The sequence below is a fragment of the Caloenas nicobarica genome, chromosome 20, assembly GCF_036013445.1.
Source record: "Caloenas nicobarica isolate bCalNic1 chromosome 20, bCalNic1.hap1, whole genome shotgun sequence".
In the NCBI taxonomy this organism is placed as follows: Eukaryota; Metazoa; Chordata; class Aves; order Columbiformes; family Columbidae; genus Caloenas; species Caloenas nicobarica.
The window spans coordinates 8305602-8323610 of NC_088264.1; the positions used below are offsets into that span (position 1 = coordinate 8305602).

Genomic DNA, 18009 nt, shown 5'->3' on the forward strand with positions numbered 1-18009 from the left:
CCGCCGCCCGCCGGCCTGGCTGCCCTCCCCCTCCCAGCGCCCGCCGCCGCTCCCCGGGGCTGCACCGCTGCTCGGCGGCGGAGGCCGCGCTGACCCGGGCAGGCCGTGCCCCGCGGCCCCGCCCAGGCCGCGGCCTCGCAGGCAAGTCGCGCCTCCCGAGGGAGCGCTGAGGGCGGGGAGCGCGGGCCGGGCCCGGGCGGGCGGTGCGGCGGGTGTGCGGCGTCCCCGTCCGGCTCAGCCCCGGCGGGGTTGGCGCGGCTGCGGAGGGAATCCCGAGGGGCCGCGTGTGCCCGCGGGTGTCTGCTGCTGGCACCCGCGCCCGGGGAAGCCCGTGACGGGATTAGCGGCCTGGCCTTTGGGGTTGCGCCTCTGCTTGCCCGTCACTTGGGTTTATCTTCTTTATGGAGACTGGCAGCTGCGCTGACGGGTTTTCAAGTATCAACGTTAGATGCTGTTTTCTCCAGTCAATACATTTTTATTACGCAAATTCCACGGTAGAATTTTTTGACCAAGTATGTGGTTCACATAGTGTTGTATCTCCTGTGCTGTCATCACGCAGGTCGTCATAGCATTTGTGAGCTGGAGAATGTTCTGCTACCGTTCCTGTTTGGATAGAGATGCTTATTTTCTGAAGTGCGAAGACTCATGTTGTTGTCAGAGCTCCGCTGTAGTACAGATGTATTTTGTTACAAGCATATTTCAGTCTGATGGTTATCATCTCTGTTCAACAAACTAGGAGACGTTAGTTATTTATCATCTTCAGTTTAATGCATATAGAAAATTTTGAGAGCAGAGTGGGAGGAAGCAGGTTCTTGTAGAATAAAGCGCTTTCCCACTAGATCCTGGTGAAGTTTAGCGTTAGTGACATTTATTTGTTCTAGCTTATCCTGAGAAATGAAGCAAAATGGCTTTTATCTTCTGTAACCAAAGAAGCACGTCAAAAGTTGATATCTGCAATACCTAATCATTGTCAAGTGGATTTCTTGGAAATGTCATTTGTGTGTGCTCAGGCTTTGATGTGTGCATATTTTAACATCTGTATGCAGTTCGATGGATTAGATTATTGGTGCTTTGTTTGTTTGTTTAAATAGGACCTCTTGGCGCTATTTGGTGGCTTTTTATTGTGTTGTGAGAACTGAGAAAATTGAATTTATTGTTGACATATTAATGTTTTGGAGATAGTGGTCATCATGATGAATTTTCTTTCTGTTACCCTGCTGATTTAATTTCAACTACATTTATTTCAGTTTAAATGTTATGGCTTGAATGTTACCATGCTAGATGTTCTACAAGTAAGTGCAGTGTCGTTGCTTACAAATATTACAGCTGAACTCTCTTGCAACTCAAGGGTATATAAAGACCTGAAAGCCTGTGAATTTTCATGCTTTTTTTTTTTTTTTTTGTCTTCTTAACCTCAAATATAAAGCAGTACAGAATTTGTTGTTATGTCTGTGTTATTTCTCGAATGTCACTTGAAACAGCAGCCTGTTTGAGTCTTCAGTAAAGATAATTTTTTTCTTGAGCTATTGTCAGTTGTCAAAAAGCTGTTGCCTAAGCCTCACTGAAGCCCCCCATATTTAATCTCTCACACAGTCTTCAGACTTAACAGTTTTTCAGTATTTTCATTCTTTATTTTAGCGTTGCGTTTCTTCAGTTGTCAGTATTACCAATTCTTTGGCAAAATACAGTAGGGCAAGATCTGAGTTTTGAGCAATTTAGTATGCAATCTGAAAACCTACCTATGAAAGTGGTGTAATGTATTAGTGGCAAATGGGCATAGCACCAATAATGTTTTCTTTGTGCCTCTTACTGAGGTTAAGTAGTTTCTAAGTTGGCTTTAAGGAAATAAATTTGTCACCATTGTAATTCAGAGATTTTCTTGTTTCTTTTCCCCTGATGTGTATTGTTGCACACTTAAGAGTATACTCTTATTAAATCTGTGAAGTAAAAATTACAACTGTATAGTTAAGATACATTTACTTTGCTAAGAAGTGAGAAAAGAGTACAGTCATCAGGTTTTCATAATAGTTCTTAATAAACTTTACTATTCTTTTGACAGGCCTCTTGGACGTGTAAACAATGGAGGATGAGGAAAATCAAGTGCCAGCCCTGAATGAAAAGCAGGTGCCGAACTCTGAAAGCGGTTATGTGTGGCATGTCACCGACATGAATCGACTGCAACGTTTCTTGTGTTTTGGTTCAGAAGGTGGTACTTATTACATCAAGGAGCAGAAGCTGGGCTTTGGAAATGCAGAAGCTTTAATAAGACTGATTGAAGAGGGTAGAGGTGGTGAAGTTGTTCAAGAAATAAAGACATTTAGTCAAGAAGGCAGAGCAGCAAAACAGGAGCCCCTGCTTTTTGCTCTCGCAATTTGCTCACAGTGTTCTGATGCAAAAACGAAACAAGCGGCGTTTAAAGCCGTTCCTGAGGTGTGTTGCATACCAACCCATCTCTTTACTTTCATCCAATTTAAAAAAGATCTGAAGGAGGGCATGAAATGTGGCATGTGGGGCCGTGCACTGAGGAAAGCTGTTGCAGATTGGTACAATGGAAAGAATGGCATGGCTCTTGCTTTAGCAGTTACAAAATATAAACAAAGGAGTGGTTGGTCTCATAAAGATCTTCTGAGGTTGTCCCACCTAAAACCTGCCAGTGAAGGTAATAAGTTTTTATTTACCTGAAAAGACTGTGTTTTAAACCTTTTATATTTACTGTGGAACTATTTTGGAAACCCAGGTACCATTGTAGACTGATGATTTCTTAGTGATAATATGCTGTAATTTATACCTTAAAAACCCCAAGTGCTTGTATCAGAAATTGACCTGTTTATCTTCAAGGTACAGAGTTTGTTCCTTCTTTTTCTTCACTTATGTCAAGAGAAAATAATACAGTTCCCTCAATTTGTTCCTATTTCATTATTTGGGAAGATCTGTTTGTTTCAAATATGTTAGGATCCTTCCTTCCTCTAAGTTGTGTGTGGCTGCCCTTTTTTATAGCAGGTTCACAGGTCTAAGAATGAAACCTGCTACCTCATTTGCTTGCTAGAGTGACAAATGCCAGTGTAAACATACTAATCCTGCTTGGAAAATATTTTTTATTTTCAATAGGAATTGCTATAGTCACTAAATATATTACCAAAGGGTGGAAAGATGTCCAAGAGGCTTATAAAGACAAAGCAGTTTCTGCTGAGACTGAAAAACTCTTAAAGTATCTGGAGGCTGTGGAGAAAGTGAAACGCACAAAAGATGAGTTGGAAGTTACTCATTTAATAGAGGAATGTGGTCTAGTTAGAGAGCATCTCCTGACAAACCATCTGAAATCTAAAGAGGTAGGTAAACTTTGTTAGCTTTGTGTTCTCTTTAGAGTAACACTTTCCAGAGTCTTAAGTTCAGATTTCCATAATAGCCCTTATGCTGTTTTTCAAGTTATTTACCCGAGTAGCTAGTTTAAAATATCAAAGGTCTTCATATGACTTGTACATTTATTTTAAAACACACTTAATTAATGTACAGATGTCAGTTCTCATAGTTTGGAAATCTCTTTTTTTTTTTTTTTTTTTTCCCCTTCTCTTTCTTTGGTCATAGGTTTGGAAGGCGTTGCTGAAGGAGATGTCCATTTCTGTATTGTTGAGAAATTTAGGAAAGCTGACAGCAAATTCAGTGCTCGAACCACGAGGTTCAGAAGTGGCGATAGTGTGTGAAAGACTGAGAAATGAGAAACTGCTAAAAAAGGCAAGAACCTTTTCATAATCAGTGCTAGCCTTTGTGGTTTTTAGTCTCTTCCTAAACCGTATTTCTTCAGGCAACCTCTTTACAAAATAAAGGGGAAGTTCTTTGGAGGAAACGTGTACTTAATATTTTAAAAACCTGCAGTGCAGAGTACTTGCACCTTTATTTTAAAACTTGTATTTATCATTTCTCATTTGATTCCCCCCACCCTGCTATTTCTGACACTTTTATACAAATTAAGTATATCGACAGGTAGGATCTCTTCTTAAATTAGGGCTGTGGCAAGCTATGCCTCTTGGGTTCATCAGTCGCTTCCGAGTCTTGTAGTTTAGAATCAGTAATAACAGCTTAAAAATTGAGTGGAAGTCACTTGTCTAGGATCCTAGGAAATGAATGAAGAAACTAGCATAGCAGCTGAGAGGAAAAAGAAGACAGAATAAGGAGACGTTCTCCTTTCAGATTGCTTTACTATCCGTCCAAGAAGTAAGAATATAAGATGGGGAAAAAAGGGTTCCCCAAAGGCAGAACAAAATTCTCAGGAATTTAATGGGAGATAGAGAAGACAAGTGGCTTTTTCTAGGAGTTTTGTGAGTTGAGGATATTAAAATCAGGACACTTCTTCAAGACCATACTTGAGTTGAGAACAACAAAAGCTAAATACAAAACTAATTTTAAGTTTGTTCTTATACTAACTCAACTCCATTCCCCTCATCCAGACAGGGACTTTGTTTCACTGTAAGGCCATGATAGAAAATAGCACGGGACAATCATAGATAGAGATGTGAAATTTCTCCAAAATTCTGGTGATGGCCTAAGATAACATTGGGAATTCATTGGAAGATGCTGGAAAGGGAATGAAGTCCATTACCAGTAACTGACAAGTATCAGTTCATGCAATAGCTGTGTGAAGACTGCATGAACTCTTCAAATTTAACAAATTTAAAGGAACAATATATTAAACCGGGGATTTTTGTAGTAAGATCTTAGTTTTAGTTTCCTACTTTTTTTTTTTTCGTAAGGAGTTCAGATTTTCAATAACTTGCTGTTGATTTCTTTTGCCTGTAGGGTAGAATACATCCATTCCATATTTTGGTTGCGTTAGAAACCTACAAGGCTGGACATGGAAGCAGAGGGAAGCTTTGGTGGCGTCCCGATGAAGACATTTTAGAAGCTTTAGATGCCTCGTTTTACAAAACTTTCAAGGTAATATAGTTCTTCAGTTTTTTAAGCTTTGTAAGAATTCTTTGTTTTCTGAAAGCTTGTAAAATGATATGGAAAAGTTTATTGAGTGGATACCAATTTTGAAACTTTATAACGAAAATCTTAGGAATTAGGATTTTATTAAACAAAGAATCAAAACTTCATGATATTTTCAGCTTTCAGCAACCGTATTGTCCTAACAGTACCCCAGGAAGAATTTAAAAAAAAAAAGCCCCACTTCTAGGGTTGAAAGCAGAAGGAGGAAGAAGAAATTAATATATTAATTACAGGTACCTATTTTCTTTTTCTTTGCCTTTTTCCTTCTAGATAGTTGAACCAACAGGGAAACGCTTCGTACTTGCAGTTGATGTCAGTGCATCAATGACGCAGAAAGTTTTGGGCAGCATGCTCAAGGCTAGCACGGTTGCAGCAGCGATGTGTATGGTGAGGCATTCAATTTCTTTGACTTATAACTATTTGCAGCTTGAGCTGCCCTTTTGATATGAAAATGCTCTGAAGCTGGTTAGAAGATGTGACTTGCGCCTCACTGGTAGACCAGATGCTTAAAGCTACTGGCAACCAAATTCAGAAAGATCAATTTGAGGATGTTGGTTTCCAGTATAAATTGAAGTGGTCAAGGCTGCTTTTTCACTTCTCTTAGCTGAAAATACATTCGAATATTTTTCAGCAGCATTCGTAGAATAATACAGGTTGGATTGAGAAATTTTGGAATAATTATTGTGTACATTTGAGTTATCAATACAGCCTTTTTATCACAATTACTTTTCCCTCAATTTGATATTCTAAAGCTTCTCTTGTATTTATATTATAGAGAAGTCAAACTTTTGTTTGTGTGTAAAAACACTTAGTGTTTATGTCAGACGGGAGAGCAGAAATATGGAAGTATCTCTACTTAGAGTAACGAGAGCATTTCTTTAGCTGTGATTTTTGTAATGTTTATTTGTAGTAATATTACAGAATATTTACAAGTGTAGAGTGTAGCGTTAGTGCATAGGAGGAGCCATGTTGACTTAAATACAGAAGGATATGTCGTCATGTTTTTGGTATGGAATGCCTTGATTCAGACGTTAAAAATGCTGAATAATAAAACTAAATTATTTTTTTCCTTCCTTTCTCAGGTTGTAGCACGTACTGAGAAGGATTCCCATGTTGTTGCCTTTTCACATGAAATGGTCCCTTGCCCAGTGACGGCTGATATGACGTTACCTCAAGTATTAGTGAAAATGTATGAAGTATGTAAAAAAAAAAAAAAAAAAAAAAAAAAAAAAAAAAAAAAAAAAAGCTGTTGCTAATATCAGGGTTTAGAAGTCTCAGCAGTTGTATTGTCTTTTCTTTGTAAGCAATTCTTTACTGTGTTTAGTTCGTATCTGTATAGTAAAACACCAGATTTTTTTTCTGCCTTTTATTTAAAGAAAGTCAAGCAAATGTCATTATTTCAACTGCCAGATATTAAACATTGCAGTTTAGGTTGGCAGTGTTGGGTCACGATGATTTAGTTTGAAAAGAATATTTAAAAACCAACCAAACAAACCCCTGAACAAAACTGAAATGAAATGAATAAGTGACCTGTTGTTTAACAAAGAAGCCTCTGTGTGTGATAAGACACGAAGCTTATGTAAAAAGTAATTTTTTCACGGTTCCATGTATATATTTTTTTTCTTGTAAGATTCCAATGGGTACCACCGATTGTTCCCTTCCAATGATATGGGCTCAAAAAACTCAGACAGCTGCTGATGTCTTCATTGTATTTACTGATAACGAGACCTTTGCTGGAAATACTCATCCTGCAACAGCTCTTAGAGAGTACAGAGAGGTAAATACGCTTCTGACTGTTTATAATTGATGAATACGGTACAAAAAAATTGCCAGTTCTAAAAATGTTTTAGAGACTGAACTAGTTGTGGTTTTTTTCACTAAATAATTATGTATTGTTAAAGACTGATATTCTATGATTAGGCAGAATTAATGCACATATTGAACTAATTGCACATATTTAAAACCACTGAATTGCTGAAAGGATTTATAATTATCCTACACTGCTCGATGTGCTGCAACACCAATGAAAATTTGTTTGGCATTCAGGGAATATATGAATTTCTGCGTTCTGTGTATAATTAAGTTTTTTCGTAGGAAGTTCTTACAGAATGAAATTCAGCTCATAGAATTAAATTTAACTTCAATATCTGCAGTAGGTACCACAAAGTTTAAATGAAGTAATGAACATAAGTGTTATGGGAAGCTGTCAATAGGATGAGGTGATGAGGTGAGATTATCCTGTGAAGAAAGCTCATTGTGCTTTAAAGAGGCTACTCCAACTTTTGCAGCTTTGTAATCTTGAAATGGAATTAGGAAAAATACCTTCTCCAAGCGCATTGCTATTAGGAACTCCTATTTAATCAGCAACCCATCTTTTATGCTTTCAGGGAACTGTTTTTTGAACTACAAAAAATGCTTTTTTGCAAGCATGTATGTGTAGACATGAAACTTCATGTCCACCAAGTTGAAATTAATACCAAAAATCTTTAGCTTGCCCACTGTGTTTTCGTTTTCTTAGTTGAGATTAGCTCTCGTTTCTAAATTTGTGCTTTAAACAAAGAGTTCGGTACTCTGGCCTTCATGCTGCTTGCTTTGCTTTACTTTACAGGTTACTAATCTGCAAATTCAGATCATTTAGCAGAATTGTTCAGGCCACAGCTGTTGTATTTATTTGGAAATCCTTGCCTTAGACATAAACACACTCTTAACTCCTGTTAGATGATTTGATAATTATTATTGAAAGTTTTCTCTCAGAATGAACTGCAGAATAGCAAATGCGATGTTTACATTTGAAATAATCTCTGAATCTTAGTATTGCAGGAAAGCTGTACTAATATACTTCATTGTAATTATTTCTATTTATTTAAATATATCTACTGCAGTTTAAGTAAAACATTAACAGGTAGTCTGCACTTCTGGTTATGGCATATCTAGTTTCTACCAATATGCCTATTCAGCTAGTGGTTTCTGCAAGCAAGATAGCAATATTTGGCCCTCTGTCATGTTTAAGTTACTGTGTATGTGTGTTCTGATTTTTTTTGCTTCTTTCTCCTAGAAAATGGGTATTCCTGCTAAATTGATTGTTTGTGGAATGACCTCAAATGGTTTTACGATCGCAGATCCAGATGACAGAGGCATGTTGGATATATGTGGCTTTGATACAGGAGCTTTGGATGTTATTCGAAACTTCGCTTTGGATTTGATTTAATTTTCCAGGCATCTTGCTCCTCCCAGTGGGTCCATTGCTGGCAACAGACTTCAGCCTGGGAACTCCCAGCCAAATGTACTTTATTAGAACATGGCACATTATACACATATCAGAATGTTACCTTTTTGTGAAGGGAAAACAAGAAAAGCAGATGAGGAATCTCTTTTCTCTTTTTTCCTGTTGCACACAATTTAAAATAACAGCGGGAAGTTTGCTAAAAGTAGCTACAGGGTTGGCTTTCGTTTATAATAGATAATAAATACTGAGAGATTTTTAATTTTTCCCCCCACCATTGCTGTGGAATGCTTGTTTGCAAGAATAAATTGATGAGTTACTCTTAGGATAGGGCAGGGAAAAAAAGTGGGTTTAGTATTTTTCATAATGTCGGTTTAACAGCAACTTTGTTGAGAGGAATTTTTCTTTGAACTTCTTAAAGTCTTTGTATTTTTAATTACTAAGGTTCAACGGTTTCCATTGTTACACTTCAAATCTACAAAAGAAGTATTTTCTGGCACACGTGAGACCATGTGACTGTGATGCAGTATAAAAGTTGGTGAAATTTTATACTGGTAAAACTGAAAGTGGAAGAGCTCATGCTAATCTTTTTTTGTCTAGATTATGGTCCGGGTTTTCAGGAGTAAAGTGTAATTAATGCTCTTTAGATAAATTGAGGGGAAGTTTCAATGCAGTTTCAGAAGCGCTATTTTAGAACTAATATGCTTTACAGGAAGTTGTAAGAACTGGTTTTAGTAGAAAAAGATCTTGGAAATGTGTAGGAAGCTGCACTGAGTCCACGTTATAACTTCAAGAAGCGTCAGCACACTTTCAGTGAGAAAAATCAACAAGTGCATGTGTCTTGGCCGGCTCTTGAAAGCTGAATGGTAACAACCAGAAACAAATAGCTACATTTTTTTTCAAAACAGTATATTCAATAATACAGAAACAATCTTCCTAACAGGAGAGTTAAAACCTTTTTTAAAACCCTTTTTGTAGATTAATGCTACTTCTGATTTCTTAAATTAATTCAAGCTAACATTTTTTTCAAAACTACCTCCAGTTTATAGTGACCAATTCTTAGAAACTTCTATGAAATGTACAGTTGCCTCCTTCATGTTCTCAAAATCTTGTTTAGGAAGTGATTGAAACTGGATTTTTTTTCAGTCTAATAGTAAGAGTGTGAATAAATAAGGATAAAGCTAGTGAATATCTTATCACTTTGGAACAGGAATTGATAGCAATTCATGTGTATATGTATTTAATTATGCGTGTGTGTTTTTATATATGTGTGTATGGGGGGAAGTTAAAAGATCTCTTTAGTAGATCACAATCTTAGAAGATGAGAAAGGGGTTTTAGTGATGCTTTTACAACTTCCCCTAAGACAGATGTATGTCAGCCTCTTTTATGCTAATTCTGGCTGTTTTAAACAATGAATTTGATGTTAATTTTTAAATAATTATAATTTATACAAGTAACCCAGTTGTGGTAAATGACATGTAAGACCATATTTTTCTGCCTAAAACCCAAGCTTTTAAATGTAAGATTCAAGTTCATATTATACTTTTGATACTTGTAACACTTCTCATTACGCCCCTAATGTATTGATTATCATTTCAAAGCTTGCATCCTGTAGGGTGGATATCTCTTACGGTGCTAAAACGTGAGGTTACGTGTTACTGACATTATTCTGCTACGTACTTTAATGAATACGTGAAAACAGTGAGGGAGGCTTTTTCTGACATGAACATCATGGCTTAAAGAACTGATGGTAGGACTATTACCTTTCAGTGGACACGAATGTTGTTACTCCTGAATTATCGCCGCTCCCACGATACGGCTCTGATAGGATCCTTGGAGAATACGGGATTGCCACCAGCTTGCCGGGTGACATCTGGAAAGAACAAGTGTTCCTACAACAGCTGAGACATAGCACTTTGAGCTGGAAAAAGAGAATTACCCATTTCTTAGGAAAGATTTCTTACCACTCTTAGGCTCCTTTCTAAATAAACCCCATGAATATGGGGAGTAACCTCATTTACTCAATATATTTCAAGTAAATGCACTGAAGTTTTGGGGTTGTTTTTGGTAGTTATGTGTTTTTGATTGCACAGTAGTCAAAACATCTGATTAGGTGTTTCTTCTAAGCTAGCAATGTTGAAAATGACTGATAGATAAGTATCTTTTGCAAGTACTTTTTCTTATTTGGAGTAGTATTTGTGAAGTAATAAGAAATATCTTGGACTAAATATAAAATAAAAACTTAAGTATTTCAAGTAACTTTATGCAGTTAATTGCATAAATTTACTGTAAGTAAAAGATTAGACTAGTAACTAACAGATTGAGTGAATGGTTTTAGTCGTGTTGCATCTTTGAAAGCAGTCCAGTTTAAAACCCAGTTCCTTGAATTAGGGTGTAAGTGAAGGTGAACTTTTCAGTAGAACGTAGAGAAAATGTAGCTCCCTGTATCTATTGGCACTGGGTGGCTGTGCACCGTGTTAAAGGTAGTCTCGTCCATGCCTGAGGATGTGATATGCTCCTAAGTATTTGCCATATCTCTGTGCTAAAAAAATCTTGTTAGAAATAGAATATTCTAAGTGGTTTGGTTATCTGCTGTAAAACTAGCACCGATGAGATCAGCTTGACATCTACTTCTTTAAGATTTTCACAGAGAGGGGAAACTAAAGTTAATGCAGAGAGCTGGAACTTTATAGTGTGTTGACCTTTATTTCTCCTGTTTTCTGTCTGGTTTGGTTATTATCTCACAGTAAGGGCCTTAGAAGAATGATGCTGCATATTCCTTTGCCACAGGCTGGATCTTTTTTATCTGCCCATATAGTGGATTTTAGGGGACAGCATGACGCATTTGCCATAACACAGATTTGTCCTGATTTTAGTCTTTGGTTACTAAACGGATAATTTCCAAACTGATACCTGGACATGTGAAGTGGCAATAATTACTGTAATGTTAAAAAAACCCAAACAAACAAACAGTAAGTGAGCTAAGGCAGAGTTGCTGAGCTTAAGCATTAGTTCAGTGTACAATGAATAACCTCCCCTTTCAAATTAATAGTGTTGTTTGCATGGGAGGAACACTTTGACTAACAAAACAAGAATGGGGCTATGATTGTGCACTGCAGTGTACCAGTAAAAATGGAACAGGGACAAGTTAGTTAAGTTTATTCACAACATTAATTTAAAAAAAAGTCTAAATGCAGAGTGCAGCTGCAGACTGGGTTAATGCAGGTTTCCTGATGTCTGACAGAATTAATAGGCTTCCAGTTGGGCTGCCATTTCACTGTGACCCCCTTAACACTCCTTAGGTATTAGGCTATTAGGTCTCAGACTACAATGTTCAGGCACTGTAGCATCAGAAAGAACAAAAGGATGTAACGGTTGGAAGCACAGCGGAGGTAAAACATTCTTGTGTAACGAAGGACCGTAAGGAACGAACATTGAGGGCAAGTTTCTTCACGGGAGGGATACAATCAAGAATGCGAAGAGGGCAGAAGGCACTCAAGATTTCTTAAAAATCCCACGGTGCATACATCAGCACTGCGTAATAAATTGGATAGACAGTAATCACTTTGCCGAGAAGTAGAATTTTGCATCAGGAGTTTAAGACCTGTAGCAAAGAGGAGGAGAATTTGGGCTGCTGGTGGAGTTAGGTGGCAGGCAAAATGTGGGGGCTTACCTGCTTTCCTCTGTGTTTAAAAGAGTCAAGTCTAAAAGTAGGTGCGAATCTGAAGTCCGCAGGGCCAGTCCAAGTGCCCACTATGTGGAGGCCACTAAAAACAGGCGCTAAAATATCTCGCTGCTTAAAATCCCTCTTAAAACTGTTTGCTAAACATAAATCAGTAGGGGGGTTGTGCTGTTCTTTTCATCGTTGTTTAATTGGGGCCCATAAATGGGCATGGGTTTAAAAGGCTGTTCAATGAACTATATATTCTTGGCTTAAAAAGTACACTGGCAGTTTTGGAAATGTGTTTTAATAATGGCTCTGTCTGTAAAAACACTAATGAAATCTCTGTTGCAAAATGCCGTGCGGCTCAACCACATACCTAACTGAAAGCCACCGTACCAGGAGCATTAAGATCGCTTCCATTTGTTTTGTTTCTTGTCTTACCGGTTTGCTTTGCCCTTCCTTTTCTCTGTCACTATTGGCTTTTTTTTTCTTGTCTTACCGGTTTGCTTTGCCCTTCCTTTTCTCTGTCACTATTGGCTTTTTTTTTCTTGTCTTACCAGTTTGCTTTGCCCTTCCTTTTCTCTGTCACTATTGGCTTTTTTTCTCCTTTCTCATCTCCTTGTCACCTCAAACCTGTATTTGAATCTCTTTGCACATACAAACTCTCGTCCATTCCTTTTTTTTTCCTCCCTCTGGTCTTCTTCTGCCTTCTTGCTGCCATTGAGCATGCTGGCTTAGCTAAATAACTGATACCTGAACTGATGTCATAGTATTTATCTTAATTTAAAAAAAAAAACAAACTGGATACATTTTTACATTTCTTTGATTATATAAATCTCTTCCAAAACATTTAGTTTGCTGTATCTATCAGATCTTTGGTAAGACCTTGTGTGAAGATCAGCGACAACAGTATACTTTATTTCTTCACAAAAATCCAACATCTGCCTGCGAGTGGCTTTATTTTTATAAAATAACCGCTTAAAATCGGCTTTTCAAATTTAAAGCTTCTTTCTAGAGTTAGTTCAGGGGGTTGGAGCTTTCCATACTGTTGAATATTATCTAGCTACTGTAATATGCAGGATTAGGGAAACGTTTAAATTAATATTCTGGATAAATGGGAGTTTCTTTGAAGTATCGATGAGAGAAAATGTTCAAAGAATAGGATGCAGAAGTAAGCCTGAGCAAAGAATCACTTGTCTTGCTTGCGCTTTTAATCTTTTTCGTAAGCATTTCATTGTTTTTGAGGTTTATTTTGCTATTTACAATGTTTCACAGCGGACAAATATGCTGTAAGTAAGCTGTTTGTAATTACTATTGCTGCAGTGGTAGAAACTTCATCTTGCCATGATACGGTGTCGTGTACAACGTTGCTGAGTAAGAGTTATGGGGAACGGTAAAACACTAGGACAGTGCATTATGTATGTGCTGCTTTGAGAGCTAGAATTTAAGCTTAGCTGATTTCAGCAGAAGGTTTGGTGTCTTTCAATATGTGCGCTTACATTTGGATTTATAATTTTGATACTGTAAATCGTGGTTTCTTTAGGTATTTCTGCATTCTGAATTTAAGTTTAAATATATAGATTTGCATATATATATGTGGTATGTTGAGAACTTTTATAAATGCTTCATTAACAAATAATGAATATAGAAAGCTGTTTTCCTAATGTTACCAGCTTCTTAGAGTTAAGCACAACTAGTTACAAATGTCTTTTCTATTACATTTGCCTATAAAAGTGCAGTTCTACTCTTTAAAAATAATTCTGTATAAAGCAGCAGCAGATGGGTGCGTTCAGAGCTCTGTCTGCCTAGTTAATTAACTCGATCTCTTATTTCCAGCTTCACCCACTCCTTCGGAGCGTGGTGGTGAAGCTGGATGAGCAGGTATGTCTTAAGTATAAGTACAGAATCTTTTAGTGGGTAAGTTTTAACACTCACATCCCAGGGCCAGCATTATTTTAAGATAAATGGCTTTGTCCTGGAGACAACACTAAGCAAAAAGTATGGGAATTTTTACTGACTATTTTTGAGTCCCTTTTTTTTTGTTTTGGTTTTTTTTTTCCTAGAGTAGAACCACACTTTAGCTGCCATACCATGTTTAAAAAACATGGCGTGGCTTTGTGCCATCCAGTAACGAAGGCACTGTCTTGCTGCTACTTTCTATGGACTGATATGAAATTAATGAGAAACTATTTGGATGGGGAGCCTTAATATGATCAAAAATAAACAATTAACCCTTTGAGTGCCTTAAGACAATTCTTTAATAAATGGGCACTCACTTGGACCTGCAGGCATACAACATGTTTTCTCAACTGTTGGAATAGAATATTGCCTTAAGTGACAGTGCCCTGGGATTTCTGAAACTTAGAACTCAAAGGGTTATTTTACACTACTGTTTTGGGACTTTTTTGTTTTTTAAACAGGGAACAAAATTAAAAGGTCTTTGAAAAATTTCTTTGCATACTATTATTATTTTTACATGATGGATTTACCAGCTTTCAGGTGTAAGACTATTAATCTGAGAAAACATAACTGGCCTAAGAATTCTACACAGAGAAAAAAATACCTGGTTACCACTGTATCCGCAAAAGAAGTTGTTTTATTAAGTATAAATTTAGTGAGAGAAGCACATTTGGGTGTGTTTACCTTGACAAGCGTGTCCTTGTAAATGAAATTTTAATAAGGCAGTGATGGAACTCACATAATACAGTAAACCGCAATAATAAAATATAACAAGGTCAGTGTGTTTAACTCATTACACATGCTAAAGATGCACAGTGCAGGAAACTGTATACTAAAGACTTTCTACAAATGATGTGGTTTCAACTTATTTCAAACCCACATCACAAAAAAGCAGCTGTCAAATGTAAATGATACTCTTACAGCCCTAGCTACCTGGAGTTGAATGGGACACTTTTTTCCTTGAGGGGTAAAAAAGTAGTTTAGGTGCACGTCATGCTGAAAGCAATGGAAATAACAAAAGTCTCATTCACAAGAAGTGAGTAAAAATGCATTGACTAATGTTTCTGTTCTAAACTGCGCACCTTTAGTAGTGTAATGGTCCCTTTTACTGAAGAATGGGATATAATTTTCTACTTGCATATGAACTTTCTTGAAATAACCAAGAGTCTTGGCAGTGCCTGTTCTGGCTTTGGATGTACGTTGTACTGAAACTATTGAATTTTAGACATTTCTTTTAGACATTTAACTGCAAGTTAAAATTGCTAGTAAACTGCATTCTGACTGTAGAATTTAAGTACTAAATAAACTCTATGCATATTAGTCCCAGTTTAATTGGTCTTAAGTTTCATAACAGTGTTGATGGTAACGTAGTTTGTAGCTGCACAGTTCAGTACCAGCGACCTGTCGGCTTCCCCAGGATGTTCCTGAGTGACGCGGTACAGACTGACGCTTCGTAGTGCAGAGTGAAGACAAAAGCCGTTGCCTACCCCTCTCCAGTGGTGAAGATCTTCAGTGCCTTTTCTGTAGCAACCAGACATCCCATTTGGTAGCTACGTGATCACAGTGAAATGGGAGAGAGGCAGTATCACCACAAACTTGTTTTGCTTCATACTTTCTTTTCAAGATTACAATTTGACATTCAGAGAAGAGCTACATTGAAAGGCACCATTTAATTGAACTAACCATTTATTGTAACATTGGAACAAAGCTAGAAAGCAAACTGATTTGCAACAAAAAGCCACAGGATTTTGCTTGTACGGTCATTACTTTTCCAAAGCATAGTATCAGGATCTAACAGCAATAAAATGACTTCACTATCTCATGCTTAGAACCCCCAGAGTTACATGTTTTGTTGTTTTATGTTTTTTTGTGGTAAAGCTGAGGCAAGGACACAAAGTAATTTCCCGAGTCCCTGAAGTCTGTGTCAGTGCATCATCTATGATTCAGAAATCCATGGCTTGAAGTGGTTGAGTCCAGCTGACACAGTGAATCTTTGTGATCTTTTAACTTGTCTGAAATTCTGCTCATACAAAGGAAGACCAGGCTGAGCTAGATGGCTGTTTGGGATTTTCCTTTCACTTGACACTGATGAACTAAGGGAAGCAGTTTGCCTTCCTCATGGAGCCTTTTAGTATCTGTAGCACCTCCAACAAAAGTCCCATTGACAAAAACTCTTGGGACCTATGAAGATAATGAAAACTGCGTTAGTTACTTCTGAGGGAAAAAAAAAATTCTAAGCGAGTACATATGGATTCTAGTATCCACACAATGGTTATGTAATTATATATGCATACTTAATAGTACTGTATAACTGCTAAGTTTCCACAAAATTTACAAAGATTGGAAACCATTTATGTGCCACTCAAAGGTGGGATCAAGTCACTGGATGGGACATGGTAACAAATTAATTGCACCAAGTAAGACTATATAAAATTAAGAAATTACAATGTAAGTGTTATCCACAATGGACTAGATGTACCTATACAAATGAAAACTGACTTGGATACTTCAATTATCTTAGTGGCAGTACAGAAAAGATCACCTCAGAGGGACAGCCAGAGGGTCTCAACAACGAGAGAAGGTATAGAACCCTTCTGCAGTACCTTGTCTTTAATTTAGGAGCTTGTATCCCAAGTTTACTTCATCTCAAAAAAAAAAAAAATTAAGACCTTGATATGGCCATAATCCACGAGGAACATGTGTAATGTATGTTCTTACTTTGCTTGTCACATGTAAGAAAATATACTTACTGTTCTGCCACCAGTCATCTGTTCAAGAATATCTTGGTACTGACTTCCATTGGTATTCATGTCCAGTTCTACAGCTGTATAATTTACATTCATATCCTCAAAAAGTTTTTTTGCCATTTTGCAGTAGGGGCATGTCGTTTTAGAGAAAATCACGACACAGTTGTCTGAAATAATCTCCTGTATGTTCAAAGGAACATTCAAGTCAGTGTGCCTTGTTTTTAAGTCTGTTATTTCAGCAGTAACAAACAGTAATGAAAACAGATACAGAAGTTAAAAATCTGCTATTACGATAACAAAAAGAGGAAAAGCACTCTCTGTAAAAGGCTTTCTGAGGTATTTTTAATAGGGACAACTGAAGGGTTCCCAGCCATGCTACAGCAAATGCTGGCTGCTTCTGAAGAATCTTCCAAAACACTGTACTTTATTCTCAGTTTTTTAAGGTAAAGTGAAGAGCTGGTTTAGCCTCTACATTTTCCCAACTTCTAATCTAGAGCCACAAGAATCTTAAGGTGAGAAATGAGCTTCTTTTCTTTAAAACAAGGAGCAGAACAGTGAGTTCCACCAAGGTACCTGTCAAAAAGAGACCATGGCCTGTGGGGTGGGCGCCACACGCGGCCACCTCGCAGTTGTCCTCAGGACCTCTGCGGCGGCCCCGCAGCTCTCGGGGCGCATCCCGCGCCCCCGCAGCGGAATAAAAACCGCTTCCCACCTGACCGCCCAGAACGTCGGGCTCTCCGCCGCGACACGCAGAACTGCTTACAGAATTTCTTTGTATAAATCGGAAGAGCTTTCAAGTACCTGTGGCTTTTAGAAATGATGAAAATAAGTAAGAATCGCATAAATAATGTTACCTGTATTTGATTGGCAGCGGCGTCATTAGACAATCCTACAGTAGGCATGCTATTCCCCATTCTAAAACTAAAAAGAAATTAAGGTCAGATATTCTAGTTTTCAAGCAAAATAATTCACAAATTAAATGCTGGCTTCCTACTGTTTTGTTTACATATTAAATGCGATTTCTCGGCTACAAGTAAGTTCACCGCAGGTGCAGCACCTGCAGCCCCGCTGGTTGTCACACGCCTGTAAATAAGGCCGAAAACACCGACTGTAACCAGAAAGGCGGCCTTTACAGGAGGCACGCTTTGCTTTTCCCAACAACGCAGACACCAGCGCGCCCCCGGCCTCACGCTGGTTCCCACCAGAGCAGCGGCTCCCGCTGCCCCGAGCCCTGCGCCGCCTGCCAGCCGGGCCCCCCAGCCCCGGGCGGCCCCGGCACCTGCCGCTCCGCTCCCTGCGGGGCCGCCGCTCCCAGGAGGCGCGCTCGCAGGGCCCGCAGGCCGCTCAGGCCCCGCTGCCGCCCCAGCGCTGCCGCGCCGCGCCGCAGCGCCCCCTGCAGGGCCATGGCCGCCCACAGGAAGGGGCGGGG

At 38.4% G+C, this 18009-nt stretch overlaps 2 protein-coding genes across 2 annotated transcripts; one reads left to right on the forward strand and one right to left on the reverse strand.

Annotated features, from left to right (window-relative positions):
* Window positions 1-45: 45 nt before the first annotated feature.
* On the forward strand, window positions 46-15663 carry RO60 (Ro60, Y RNA binding protein). Its single transcript, XM_065649128.1, has 10 exons — window positions 46-141; window positions 2060-2659; window positions 3109-3329; window positions 3586-3732; window positions 4795-4932; window positions 5257-5373; window positions 6069-6182; window positions 6617-6763; window positions 8042-8120; window positions 9981-15663. Exons 2-10 carry the CDS (start codon window positions 2080-2082, stop codon window positions 10181-10183), a joined length of 1746 nt encoding a protein of 581 aa, XP_065505200.1. The 5' UTR covers window positions 46-141; window positions 2060-2079; the 3' UTR covers window positions 10184-15663.
* Window positions 15430-18005, reverse strand: GLRX2 (glutaredoxin 2). The gene is made up of 4 exons (XM_065649131.1): window positions 17783-18005; window positions 17435-17501; window positions 16584-16760; window positions 15430-16014 (listed from the first exon to the last, which is right to left on the reverse strand). Exons 1-4 carry the CDS (start codon window positions 17983-17985, stop codon window positions 15883-15885), a joined length of 579 nt encoding a protein of 192 aa, XP_065505203.1. The 5' UTR covers window positions 17986-18005; the 3' UTR covers window positions 15430-15882.
* Window positions 18006-18009: the final 4 nt, after the last annotated feature.